The 13,366-nt window shown below is 37.9% G+C and overlaps 1 protein-coding gene across 1 annotated transcript in view; it reads right to left on the bottom strand.

The window, feature by feature from the left end:
- Nucleotides 1-11,980, bottom strand: part of pdp1 (pyruvate dehydrogenase phosphatase catalytic subunit 1) — a gene marked incomplete at its 5' end in the record, with an annotated part of 15,615 nt that extends 3,635 nt beyond the window's left edge. The window contains 9 exon segments of the mRNA XM_014015620.1: nucleotides 4,231-4,449; nucleotides 4,537-4,705; nucleotides 4,819-4,913; nucleotides 5,468-5,549; nucleotides 5,879-6,090; nucleotides 6,665-6,832; nucleotides 7,362-7,647; nucleotides 9,872-10,007; nucleotides 11,855-11,980. Of these exon segments, the coding sequence (XP_013871074.1) occupies nucleotides 4,231-4,449; nucleotides 4,537-4,705; nucleotides 4,819-4,913; nucleotides 5,468-5,549; nucleotides 5,879-6,090; nucleotides 6,665-6,832; nucleotides 7,362-7,592 (1,176 nt within the window).
- Between the last annotated feature and the right edge of the window lie 1,386 nt (nucleotides 11,981-13,366).

Raw genomic sequence — 13,366 nt, 5'->3', positions numbered from 1 at the left:
CAAATACACACAAAAACATCAAAATTAGCTCAGAAACAGTACTATATAACATTTTAGACACATTCTAGACAGTTTATCAGCTAAAAAAAGTTAATTTTGGGGTAAGTTACTCTTTAAGTTAGATCTCTGTGAAGATGTTTATGCTTTTTACAACACTTGAGTGGTAATTTGCAATTTAAAATGTTTTTTCTGTCCCTGTTACACAACTTGTGCTGCACCTCTGATGACCTCATTCTTAATGTTAAAAAAGGTGTTTTTAAAATTTTTACTTATGACTGAAAATGTACGAAATGTTAAACTGACTGAAGCAAATATGGTCTTTAAAGCTTCTAAGACCGTTGTGATGAATCTGAAACTCTAGAGGAACGTTCAAACACTGAAGACATTCACCAAGATTAACAGTAAACACTTTAATAATAAACACCAACTCCCTGAACAAGTTTTTCTCTCCCTGAAACCAAAAAGGCCTTCCTTTAAAGGAGACGTGTCCTGCTTTTAAATCCTTCTTTTTCACATTTAATTCATTCAGTCTATATAAAGTGGAACTGCTGTGCGCTTCACACCCCGCCCCACTCCAGCTTCCGTAAACCCTTCTATTAAACTGTTCTAGTTTGATAGAGGGGTTTACAACTATATAGCAGCGCAGAAACTTTTTATTTACAAATGAATTACAAGACGTCAACAACAGAAGACTTGTCCATCCAGCTTTACATGTTGGAGCCAGAAGAGGATAAAGTCGACCAAACTGTAGTTTGTAAATCTAGACCTTACTTAGGGGTCATTCACAATTCTCAACATTTTCATGAGTGTGAAAACATACACTTTTATGAGACGTAAAAGTACCTAAAAGTGTACAGAAAAAAATGTTGATTATCACGGACCAATTTTACATGAGGCTGGAATTTACTCCTTCCTACAACACCACCCATATGTGACTGGTGTACTACAACAGAATCACTATTGTCAGTGCTGGCTCTAGCCATTTTGGTGCCCTAGGCGAGTTGAAGCGCAACAACCCCCACCCCCTCCCCCCCAAACTATGTCCCACCCACTGCAATTTCAACCCCTAAAAACAAGTTTGACAGTGTTAGGTACTATGGTAAACTTAGATTTATTTGCTTTCCCAGAAAGCAAATAAATAACAACATACATGTAAACTTGTACGGATTGTCCGTAAGTTATAAGGATTTTACGTCATTTTGCAGGTATACAGACGTATAGAGCAATCTCACGGATTTTTCCAAGTCTTACGGATTTTTTCAAAACCTCATTTTCAAATTTATCTAACATGTCAGAGCCTGTAGGATGATTTAAAAAACAATAAATAACATCAAACAGCCATCTTTTAACCTGTTCTGCCGCTAGAAATAAGTTTTGAACCTATTCCACTCTCCTTTCCCCCTGCTCCACAGCGGGCGCTTTCATGTCTGCAGCGAGGCTTCTTCTCCCCCCCCAGGTGCGAGTTGTATGGATTTTTTGCTAAATGTATGGATTTTTGAGACATTTTATACAGATAAACGTCCGAAGAAGTTGACATGTATGGGACAACAAAATACAGACTTGTTGTTATTGAGTTTGTCAACACGAACCGCTATCTGAGAGGCACTACTAGCCCCTCTTCTGTCAGAGTGTCGGAGCAGGACGAGTCAGTGCAACGTCAATCAAATGAGAGAGAGAGGGTGGGGGCGTTTGCTGCTCTGGTGGGGAGAAAATGTTTTATGGGTAGAGTAGTTTATTTTTCCTGTAATACTTCATTATAGTTTTTTAAGACAAAGCTAAGTGAAAGGGGCGCTGAGCAGAGTTACAACCAGGGATTACAAATAATTACTTTTTTTTCGTCTGCAGTCTTGCAGTTTCTCCAGCAGATGGCGCTCTAGGCGACCGCCTAGTTCGCCAATGCCAAGAGCTGGCTCTGACTATTGTGTAACATCAGCCTTACTTAAATATACAACATTGCATACATTGTCACAGGGCTACCCCCAGCATCCTCTGCAGCTCATGTCTTTCCTTCTTTTCTATTATTTTTTTTAATTCATCATCCATCCATTATCTATACCCGCTTCTTCCTTTCAGGGTCACGGGGGTCACTGGTGCCCATATCCAGCAGTCACAGTGTGAGGGGCGGGGTAAACCCTGGACAAGTTGCAAATCCATCACAAATTCACTTTTTTTATTCACTTTTTATTAATTTTGTAGATCTGGGTTCTGGAGGACTTTAATATTTAATTTCCAAAAACCTTTTCGTTTGATCCACACAAGACAGCTATAACGAATGATCAGAAAAAGCATTTAATTTTATAATGTAACGGTTTGAATCGTGAAGAGACATCCATTCTATCCATTAGGCTTTTTCTTAGTAACTAATTGACAGGAGTTCTGTATAGTTCCAATGAAGCAGCACAGATCTTTCTGGGTCAAGACTGTTGCAGCTACTAAAATAAAATTATTGTCATTCCACATTTGTACACATCTGAAAGTAGTTTAAAACTTACAGATAAATAAGTAAGCTAGATATTTGTGTGTGCTGATCTGGTCAGCAGAGCTGGACCGTTCGGTGTGACAGCCTCTGATCACCTGCTGCTGATCAACTTAAAAAAATAAACAAATTAAAAACATGGCGCTTTGGCTCATCTCATGATACTGTGACTGGAACCATTAATCCTCGGAATAAAAATGGCAATGTTGATGATGGATAGGTTGCTGATCAACGTGTGTGTGTGTGTGTGTGTGTGGGGGGGGGTGTGTGTGTGTGTGTGAGAGAGACAGAGACAGAGACAGAGACAGAGGCAGAGAGAGAGAGAGAGCGCCCTCGGAGCTGCGACTCGCAGTGACAAGTGACCGTTGTTCACAGAACTAACACAGCAGGTTTATATTGATGATGAGCATCACAACAACTTTAGTGCAGCAATAAGTTTGTTTAGTAAATGTTAAAGACAATTGTTAAAATTAGTTCATACAATATATTTTGTGACTGAAAAGAGGGAGGGGTTTGTCACATATCAACGCATCGCAGTCGCGCTTCTCCGTCCTTCCTGATTCTGTTGGACTCGCTTCTGAAAGCTTCACCTGTGATTTAAGGACTGATCTGTGCGGCCGTTACATGAAACTGTCTTTTGGATGAGAAAAATATTTGCTCTGCAGGACAATATCAGCATGCAGGGCATAAAAAAAAAATCAACTTTTTTTTAAATTTTGAAAAGCGTACAAGTCCTTGACCCCCTCCCCCCCAAAGCATACGGTTTGTGCAATTGTGAAAATGCTGAAGACTTTGACCCACCGCTTATGTTTTTTGGTGCACACCTCATTCAATGATTTTTGTCCTTTTTCAATAATTTAAAAATAAAAACTTTCAGCTCCTTCAGGACATTTTGGCTATGACTTTTGGTATTTCAGCAATTTATACTTTTGAAAATATTTACATTTTTTTGCCCTTTTTTTCATTGAAAATGAAAACAGCTGTCGTCAACATCCTTTAAATCCTTCAAAATGTTCATAAATCTTTACTTTTATTTTTAATATTTTGTTCTGGTTTGACTTTTTTAACTTCTTTGTGCTAATTTCAGCTTCTATTTTGCTGACTTTAGCTTTTTTCTGTTTTTTATCTATTATTCTGACCCATTCAGATATTCTTCTGCTAAACTTTTTTTGTTCCTTTCACTTTCTTTCTTTCCTCTTCAGCTTTTTCTTTTTTACTTTTTATCTACATATTTCTGCATCTTTTACTTTTTATCTACATATTTCTGTATCTTTCTCTGTCCCTCGAAGATTTTGTTTTTACAGTTTGGGATCTTCAGCAAATTTCAACAATCATGTGGCTAATTTTGGGTTCCCCTTAAAATTCAATTCAATTCAGTTTATACAGCTCCAAGTCACAACATACATTGTCTCAGGGCACTGTACATAAAAAAGAACAATCTAAAGAAGAAAACTCAGCAAGCTGTTCAGTGTTTAAAAATATTTTGGCTTTTTTAGCAGATTTCAGCTAAATTATTCAGCAACGAGCATTCTCACTGCACTTTAACAGGAAATGCCTTTATTTCTAGTGTTTACTTTTGAGAATAAAAGGAAAACTTGAAACATTTTTGTCCACTGGGGAAACATAGCTCATTTCCTTATCACTTTAGGGACACAAATATTTTTTTAATGTCTAAACCACAGTGCAGCCCTGTGTGACTTATTAAAAACAAGCAAACATAAATCTTGTAAGAAAGAAAAAGCTTCTTCTCTCACCAGGAAACGATCCTGCGGCCGCAGTTTGTGGTGCGTGATCTCGGGCTCGGCGGTCAGATAGGGGGGCGTGTGGTAGTTGGGAGGGATGAACTTGGTGTGCTCGTTTTCGTGGAGCTGATCGGGTCCGGACTCCAACACTCGCTTCTGCAGCTCAATGCTCCACTTGAACTTCACGTCCCCAAACGCACGGAACGGCATGAGCAGGCCGAGCAATCTGTCCTGATGGAGGAGAAGAGAAAGACGAGATGAAGTTGTAATAAGTGTTTTCAGGATGAGCGCAGCCAGTGGGTTAGCCAGCACCACTACCTGACGTATGACGGTCTTCCTCTCAGATGCAGGGTGCTCGCTTCGTATCCGAGCAACCTCGTCCTCATTCTGGGCGCTGTGGTCGTTAGATAAGGTGAGAGCGCTGAACGAACCGTCCTCCTCCTGCACCCCCAACACGGCCCGAGCGTCTCCTGCATTGGCTATAAAGCTTCGGAAACAGAACAAAGAGCCAAAGAAACAAAGGAAAATAAAATAAATATTTATTTTAGCTTCTTCTCCAGGTTTGTCTGAAAGCACAGTTTTAGATTTATTCTCCCGTACAGGTCTGGTCCGTCGATGTGAGCCACGCAGGCTGTTGCTCCAGAAAAGGCCACCCTCAAAACCCAGTAATGCAGAAAGGCGCTCGGGTCTCCAACCTGCAGGGAAATAAAGAAATCTGTCAGCATCAAAAACTGGCGTCTCACAAGGCTCAGATTTTATGGAGAGGCTGTGACACCCGAGCTTCTCTTTGAACCATAAAAATCTAAATTTGGAGGCTGTTGTTTTAACGTTGTCAGTCTGGACTGACGTCCATCTTCAGTGTCTCTTAATGAGAGAAACATCAGTCAGGTTTAGCACTTAGAACATGATTGCAGTTCGATTCAGACTTAAAAATTTAGAGAAAAGATGACGAGGCTAGCAAAAACGAAGATGGCATTTCAGATATCTCAAAACCTTTAAGACAAGCAATTTTTTAAAATTATTATACATAGGCTTGGGCAATATTGATCTTTTTCATACCGACATCTTTAGATAATGCTGTGGTATAGGGTATTACAGGGTGAATAGGGACATGTGTGGGGGGTGTATGGTCTGTGGTATGTTGAGTTACTTGTCGCTCCATCACTACCTAAGGTGCTCTAGCCTTAATTAGAGGAGTATGATAGCCCGAACAGCAACATTTCATATTAAAACTTCAGACATTTGTCACCTGAGCTTCCAGGGAAATGTCATTGTCCAGCCTTTTGAAGGCGTTCATTAAGGCCTCTCTTGTGTCTGGAACCTCTCCCGGGCTGGAGGGAGTGAGTGACGTGAGAGAAAAAGACAGGAAGCAATGGAGTCAACAACAAACACTAACAACAGATGGGCTCGTGTTGGTACAAAATAAGAAACCAGAAAGTGTACAAAAACATGTACAATAGGTTGCCTTCAGGCCCAGGCTGCCCTTGAAAAAGAGATCTGAGATCTCAATGGGATTTGCCTGGTAAAATAACAGTAAATAAAATAAATAAAAGTCCTGTTTATAATATTTTCTGGGCCACAGATGATAAAAAAGGACAAATATGTGCACATATTTTTGTGAAAGACTTGTACTGCGGTTGCATTGTCGAGTGTGCCTCACCTGGTTAGGTCTATTAACTCCTGCCAGTATGTTCGCAGGCTGTTGAAGTAGAGTCTCTGAGCCTCCCGGCTGAAGTAGTCATTGGGGTGTTTGTGCCACTGCAGGATGGGACTGAGGGCTCTGCCGCTTTCCACTGCAGCCTCCAGCTCACACAGGGTGTCGTGGGGAAGCAGCGAAACCGCTATGTAGTAAAACAACCTCTCACTCAGCGCCTGGAAAAAGAGTCAAATATAAAACTTTCTGCATAAGGCAAGTCTTAGGCAAGACACAGAAGCTTAAACAAATGATTCTCAACCACACATATATAACCTGACTCACATAGGGGGAAAACATACTTTAACTATCAGGCTGAAATGAATTAAATAGTGAGGTTAGTCAGAGAAGTGAAATATGTTTGAAGCAGTAAAATGTAAGATTTGTTGATGTCCAATAGCAAGATGAGATGGAACTTTATAATTTATTTAGCATTTAAAGAATGAAGTCAAGTATAAACGAAACAAGTATTTCTTAAAGGAAAACAAATCACTCTCTATTTTGCTGAAGTTTTAAAGAAAGATCTTGTAATAATAATAATAATAATAATAATTTTTATTTATTAGGGTGTACAGCGGGTAAAATAAGTATTGAACATGTCAACATACAACAAAACAGAATGTTTTGTTTTACACTGGATGCCCTTCTTGATGCAACCTGGGCTCAAACTTACAGCCTCAGGGTTACGAGACCACTGAGCTACCGCAGCCCCTTCGAACAAACAAAAAAATAACAGAACATGTAAAGTTTCACCTGAGCGCAGGCACAGCCCGCGTGTCCATCAAACACACCCAGCAGCATCCCTCGTGTCTGCAGGCATGTGGCGGCGCTCCGACGATCTTCTATCGGAGCATTGGCCGGAAGCTGATTGCTGTCGAAGCCCATCACTGATGATACATTTTTCCCATCGAACTCTGGTACCTGGAAGCAAAATGAGAAAAGCACGTTAAAGTATAAATGTGACCAATCATATCAAAATGTCACAAAAGTGGAGAAATAAGATAGAAAATTTTTTTTTATTATCTATGGGTTGTTTAAATGAAATATCTGAAAATATAAGCTTAAATAATTTTTAGGCCCTGTTTTGAGGCTACAAAAACCATCCTTTTGAGCAGAAAAGCCTCAAATTTTTGTAATTTTCCCTGCAAGCTAGCAAAGCTTTTTTTCTTTCCAGCTACTAAAGCTTAATATCCAAATATTGTTTGAGGTTTTCTCTTTAAAATTATGTCAACAATTAGAATCAGACCAAATATCAGTGAGTCAACTTGATTAGGAAGACAAACCAAGGCAGATCTCTGGAACCACTCAAGAATGATTCACGTAACAAAAAGTAGATTAAAAAGCAGGAATCTAAAAAAGGGGTTTTGACCAAATTTAACTTCATCTTTAATTCGATGCGTCACAAATATTCAGACAGTGAGAGACGTTTCCTGGACAGGACCCCACAAACCTTAAAGCTGTACTCGTTGGCCTTCAGAATAGAGTTGACCTGCGGTGGGGTGAGGATGTAGCTGTGGAGCCTTGAGGATGTCTGGTAGCTTCTTCCTGACCTCTGTCTCTGCCTGTCTCGCGTTGGAGTGATGAGACCAAACTGGGAATGGTGGTGTTGACATGGTAACAGACAGGATGCAAAGACCTTGGCACGAGGCAAAGCCCTGAGCAACTGAGATGTAACAGGCATCGCTGACCATGCGCTGAAGGCACACTCAAACACCACACCACCAATGTGCACACACCTGATGAAGAAACACATTTAGACCAATCAGGGAGCAACAACAAGAGGAAGATGCATCCATCCATGTTGAACAAAGTGTTCTCTGTATGACCCATTAAACAAACACTGCAAACAGAGATGATCTGATAGGGTTCTGTTGTTGGAATGAACTAACATTTCCTATGAAACACAGAACAAACAAAAACAGATCCTAGCCAACACAAATACCCAGAACTGATAACATTAAATCATCATTAAAATGTACTGAACAAGTATACTTAGCACAAAAAAAAGTAAGAAAGTAAGTGTTTAGTAGATTATTTCTTTGCTGTAACAATGCTTCTTGGCAATAGTATACATAAATAATAAATATAAATAATAATAAATATATTGTTGGAAAGTTTGCTAATTTCCCTTTTAAATGGTGCCACAATTTGTAAGGAACATGCATTTGTGGGATGAGCAGTAGTAATTTGCCAAATCTTCTCTGGCAATTTATCCTGCTGTTGCTATCGACACTTCAATTTAAATGAAATCTACTAAATAGAAAAAGTTGCTGATTAACTAATTTTCTGTTTCCAGAAATACTGGCAAGCCTTGCTTTTGACTGAACGCATTTCCCTGAAGTGAAATTCAAGTTTCTAGTTTTTACAGGTCATCTCCAGCTCCTTTTTTTCAGACACTCTTTTAGTTTACTCCTCTTTTATTCTCCTTTATTATTCCATCTTATTCTTTTATTTTTATTATTGTTTTATCTTCTTTTATTGTTTGCACTTTGAGATCTGCTTCAGATATAAAGTGTGTTACAAATATAATCTATTATTATTATTATCTCCAAATCTACAAACTGTCCACAATGCAGCAACTTGTCTTCTAACTGGTACAAAGAAGCAACAAATCACAATTTACAACCCCTGTCTTGGTATCTCTTCATTAGCTTCCTGTCTTTTTTCACTTTGATTTGAAATTTTTATTAGTAACTTTTTATATTTTTGTCATGGCTCTTGATTAAAATAAAGTACATGACTTTAATACATCTTATCTAATTTTGCTGCACTTTTATATTTTTTCATTGTCCTTGACCTTGTTTTTATTTGATTTTATTGTATTATTGGATTTGAGTATAAAGCACTTTTGGTCAGTGTCAGTTGTTTTAAAGGTGATTTCTAAATAAAATTGACACAGACAGACAATGGTGCTTCAGAATGCTTCTGGAAATCAAAACACTTTAAATAGAGGTCAGTTTTCAAGTTAATTTTCGGGGTTAGGTTTAGGAAAGGAAGGAGATCAGGGTTGAGCTGTGTATGTATACAAAGGATGTTTCTGGTAAAATTGCACTGATTAATTTGTTTATTTTGTATGAAAATTCCGCTCAAACATCCTGCCCAGTGTGCATTAGATGCAGGAATGTCAACCTTACGAACTGCCTGCAAATGGAATGTGTCATAAACTTCTAGGTATGGGTGCAGAACCTCATGCAGGTGCACAACAATAAAATCTATCTATCTATCTATTATTATTATTAAAAATAACAGTCAAAGATTCAGCAGCTCTGCACTCCTTTTACAACTACCAGTGAGCAGTGTTGCACACAGTGTTAAATATAGCTCAGGTAGTAATTCAGTCCTGACATTTGGGACTCCAGAAATGTTATGACATTGCTCATGGCCAACTGAACTTGAACCTGAACGTGGTCCTTCATAGAATCCGCTCCAATTTCACATTTTAATCTGCACTCTGAAATATCCCATAGCAGCTTCAATGCAAGCGACTGACAGCTTTAAATCCAGGCCAGTTTTATGGCATTTCTGTCCTAAAATCTGAACATAAAAGATTTAGTTAAGAATCCTCTAAAAAAAATCAAGCGGTTATGAATTACACAGAAAACGACAACTCTGAAGCAAAGTTGCTGTTTGTTGACATTTTGTTTAGCTCGTCCGAGCTCATTTGCAGAGCAGATCCACATTCTTGCCAGCTAAATTCAGAGCAATATCAATGCTTTGACACGATCCCGTATAAAGCAAGGAACAACGAGAGGAGCTCTTTAAATTCAAACCGAGGGAGTCATAAAAATAAAAAAAGTCCAAATTAAGCTAACTGTAACTAAGCTAGCTGTGTGCAGGTTACACCCACTAACTACGTTTGAGCTTATAAAACACTTGGACCTGGAGTATTTAATCCTGACAGAAGTAAATGCAAACCTGGGTGCGTCAAAAGCGAGGAAGCAGAGAAAAGTTGAGACTTACCTCAACCTAAGAATGTGAAGAAGTCATTCGAGTTCATGGCATCACTGGCTTGGTGCCGATCATCGCTCCTGCTGTATCCACACACCGAACGCTGATTGGCTGAGCCCTCTGACGTTACATTGGGGTCGCTGCGTACCTGTATGGCAGGTCATTTTAACATAAAATCGAATTCATCTGACCATTGAGGTGTAAACGTTTAGATAAAATAAAGGCCTTTATGATATCTGTGGGTATAAATACGTAATTGCATCTCACATTATAGATCAATATACGTCATTGCGTTACATTGAAACGTTATTTAGAAGAGCTTAAGAGAGGTTTGATTACTTTTGTTCTGTTCTTCATCAACAGTTTGGTGAAAAGTTGTTTTTCAATATAAAAGTGTTTTAAATAGGTTAGTAAATAAAATTCTGAAGTTAAACAAATGTAAGAATGATTGAATAGTGAATAAATGTGAGAAAAAAACTTAAGTTGATGTTTCTTTACATATTTTGTAGGATTGTTTGTGGATTTGCAAAGGGGGTCCCCAAGCTAATGCCGTTTGGGGGCCATGGCATGGAAAAGTTTGGGGAACATTTTAACTATCCTGAATGGTAGCTAATTTAAGATATCTGTATTTACATTCTGACTAGTCAGAAGAACAATGTATCTTAAAAGGAATTTTGACAAGTCAAAATGTAATTCAAGATACCTTAAATTACGTCATATCTCAAACGTAATTATGGCATAAAGAAAACAAAACAAAACAAAAAGTAATTATGGCAGGGGATTTTAACATAAAACCAGTTTTACCACACTTACAAAGACATTAAAAGGAATTTTGACTAATCAAAATACAGTTGTAATATATTTCTAAGTTAGTTTTGCTTAGTCATTATTTGCTTTCAAGATATCTACAATTTAATTTTGACTAATTAAATCTTCTATATCTGAAATAAATTTAAGGTATCTTGAATAATGATGTCATTGAAGATATCTTTAATTGGAATTATGACTAGTCAGAACAAAAAGCGAGCTATTTTAATACATCAAACTATTACATCTTGTGTAAAACTCAGACATTTTATTCAGGTCCTCGAAAAAAACCCATCAAATATTCTGATCCAGAGAAAAATTAGGTGGAATCGCCATTTAAATCAGAAACCAAATTCCGCTTTGGTTCCTCACACTTCTTCTGCTTCCGACATCACAGAAATAAAATAAACTTTAAACATTTCTATGCAAGTTATTTATTAACTCAAAAATGACAAACACATAAAAGGTAAATATTTCTGTGTAAGATGTAAAATGTACTCAGACATAATCACTGTTTTCATCTCACAATGGTAAATTTATTAGAAGTTCATAAAGTTTAATCAGTTCTTTATTTTTCTCTGTTCGGCACCAGTTTTCATTTACGTCCTCATACTGACGTAAATCTGCACACATGAGGTTAGTCAGCGCTGAAAGAAGAATACGACCGTTTACCTCGTGAAACCTCTGGCTCAGAAAACACAGATATTTTAAACACCAGAATTGGGCTGGAGGTGAAACAGCCTCTTTATAACAAGACTTCCTACAAATATTTACTGTATCAGACAGATTAGAGATTGGAGGAGTCAAGGTGAGGCACAGTGGTGGTAGTATCATGCTGTGGTACTGATGTTTCACTCAAACAGGACGGATCAATGAAGAAGCAGAACCTTCAAATTTTAAAACTTCACATCAAAACAACTAGGTGATGTTTTAAATAAACTAATTTAGTTTATTTAAATATTGTAATGACATGGTACTATTTTTTATTTTAACCTGAGAGTACAGAGTATCTATCTAGTAAAACTTTGATAAATAGTAAATTCATAAATTAAAAACAATATAAAAGCACTTATTTTAACCTTTAATTTAGCTTTGAATGATTTGCTTCTAGTTAAAAAAAAGATGTTAACATTGTAAAATAGTTTAGAACTGAATGATTTCCTCTGAAACACTTCAGAATGAACTCACAGCTGTGCAGGAACAGAACGACAGTTACGACCCAGGTTAACAAAGTGTGAGCGGCCCGGACCAGAAAACCCGTCCGGAACACGTTCTGCACCATCTTATTGACAGGACCAGGTCACGTAAATAAAACTAATTCACACATAGGGATTAACAGTTAGAACACCGATGTAGAAGTCCCTTTTTACAGCTAATTTTATGAGCTACATGTTAGCGAAAAACGTGGTCAGTACTTCCGTGTTTTGGTACAGTGGCCTCTGTAGGACAAACAACGACCTGAAATAAAGTCAGAATTTGGTTAAACAAAAATTCTACTTTTATGTTTGTGTTTAATAAATTATACTCCTCTTCATCACAGAATGGCTGCATGGCCTGGGCCGGCCTGGCTATAAACCCGGGTTCAGCGTGTTTGCATTAGCTCTTGAGGAGCAGCAGGATCCTACAGATCATCTTGACTCTGCTCTGTCTGCTTCCACAACCTGGCAGCTGCAGCCAGTGAAAACTGTCAGAGACAAACAAACAGCGCCATCTTCTGGACAACAACAAATGCATTTTTGATAAACCTTATTCTCCTGCGGGTGTAAAGTGTCAGATTGTTAATGAAATTTTCCAGCAGGGTAGACAGACTCCACTTTAGTGACAAGGTGAGAAGTTTAGTTAAACCAGGAAAGACTCAGAGTAGAGCCACTGCTCCTCTACATCCAGAGGAGTCAAGAGGTGCTCAGACATATGTCTCCTGGACACATCCTTATAGGAAGGTGATCCGGGAGGAGACCCTATAGACCCAGGACATGCTGGAGAGACTATTAGCTGGCCTGGAAACTCCTTGGAAATAGATCCTCTTGCTTGAGCTGCTGCCCCGTGACCTGACTCTGGAACAAGTGGCAGATAATGGATGGATGGATGGATGGATGGATGGATGGATGGATGGATGGATGGATGGATGGATGGATGGATGGATGGATGGATGGATGGGCAGATTGAACTTTTACTCTGATTTAATGGAAACTAAATAATAGATAAACAAAAATCACTACATTTTATTTTCACCAGCTTCAAATTTTTTCACACATTTTAGATTCTGTCTTCAGACATGATGATATTTTTAGTTTAGCTTCAACTTGTTTATCGATTAATATTATTTGTTTATTCTAATCTATAAGCAGCAGCACAGAGTGGCATAAAAATAACTATCTGAATTCACAACCTTTAGTTTTTCTCTAAAGAACTTGATTATTTTTGTAAAACTTCATCCTGGGTCCAGGGCGATGAGGGCAACAACTCAGTCAGATTGTTCTACACAAATCTCTACTTATCACTCAAAAAAAAGAAAAAAAAGATTTGTTGAATTTACTTAACGAAGTTATGTCAAGTGGTTCCAGTCAACTGAGTTGAGTAAATGTGACAAGATTTATACAAGTAATACATACATTTATTTAACTTGACTGAGTGGAACCATTTGACATAAATTCAACACATTTTTTTATTATAAATTTGAATTACTAATTATTAATTATT

Source organism: Austrofundulus limnaeus, unplaced genomic scaffold, assembly GCF_001266775.1.
Source record: "Austrofundulus limnaeus strain Quisiro unplaced genomic scaffold, Austrofundulus_limnaeus-1.0 Scaffold132, whole genome shotgun sequence".
In the NCBI taxonomy this organism is placed as follows: domain Eukaryota; kingdom Metazoa; phylum Chordata; class Actinopteri; order Cyprinodontiformes; family Rivulidae; genus Austrofundulus; species Austrofundulus limnaeus.
The sequence above is the reverse complement of the archived record's forward strand: the minus strand, read 5'-3'. Positions and strand labels throughout refer to the sequence as shown.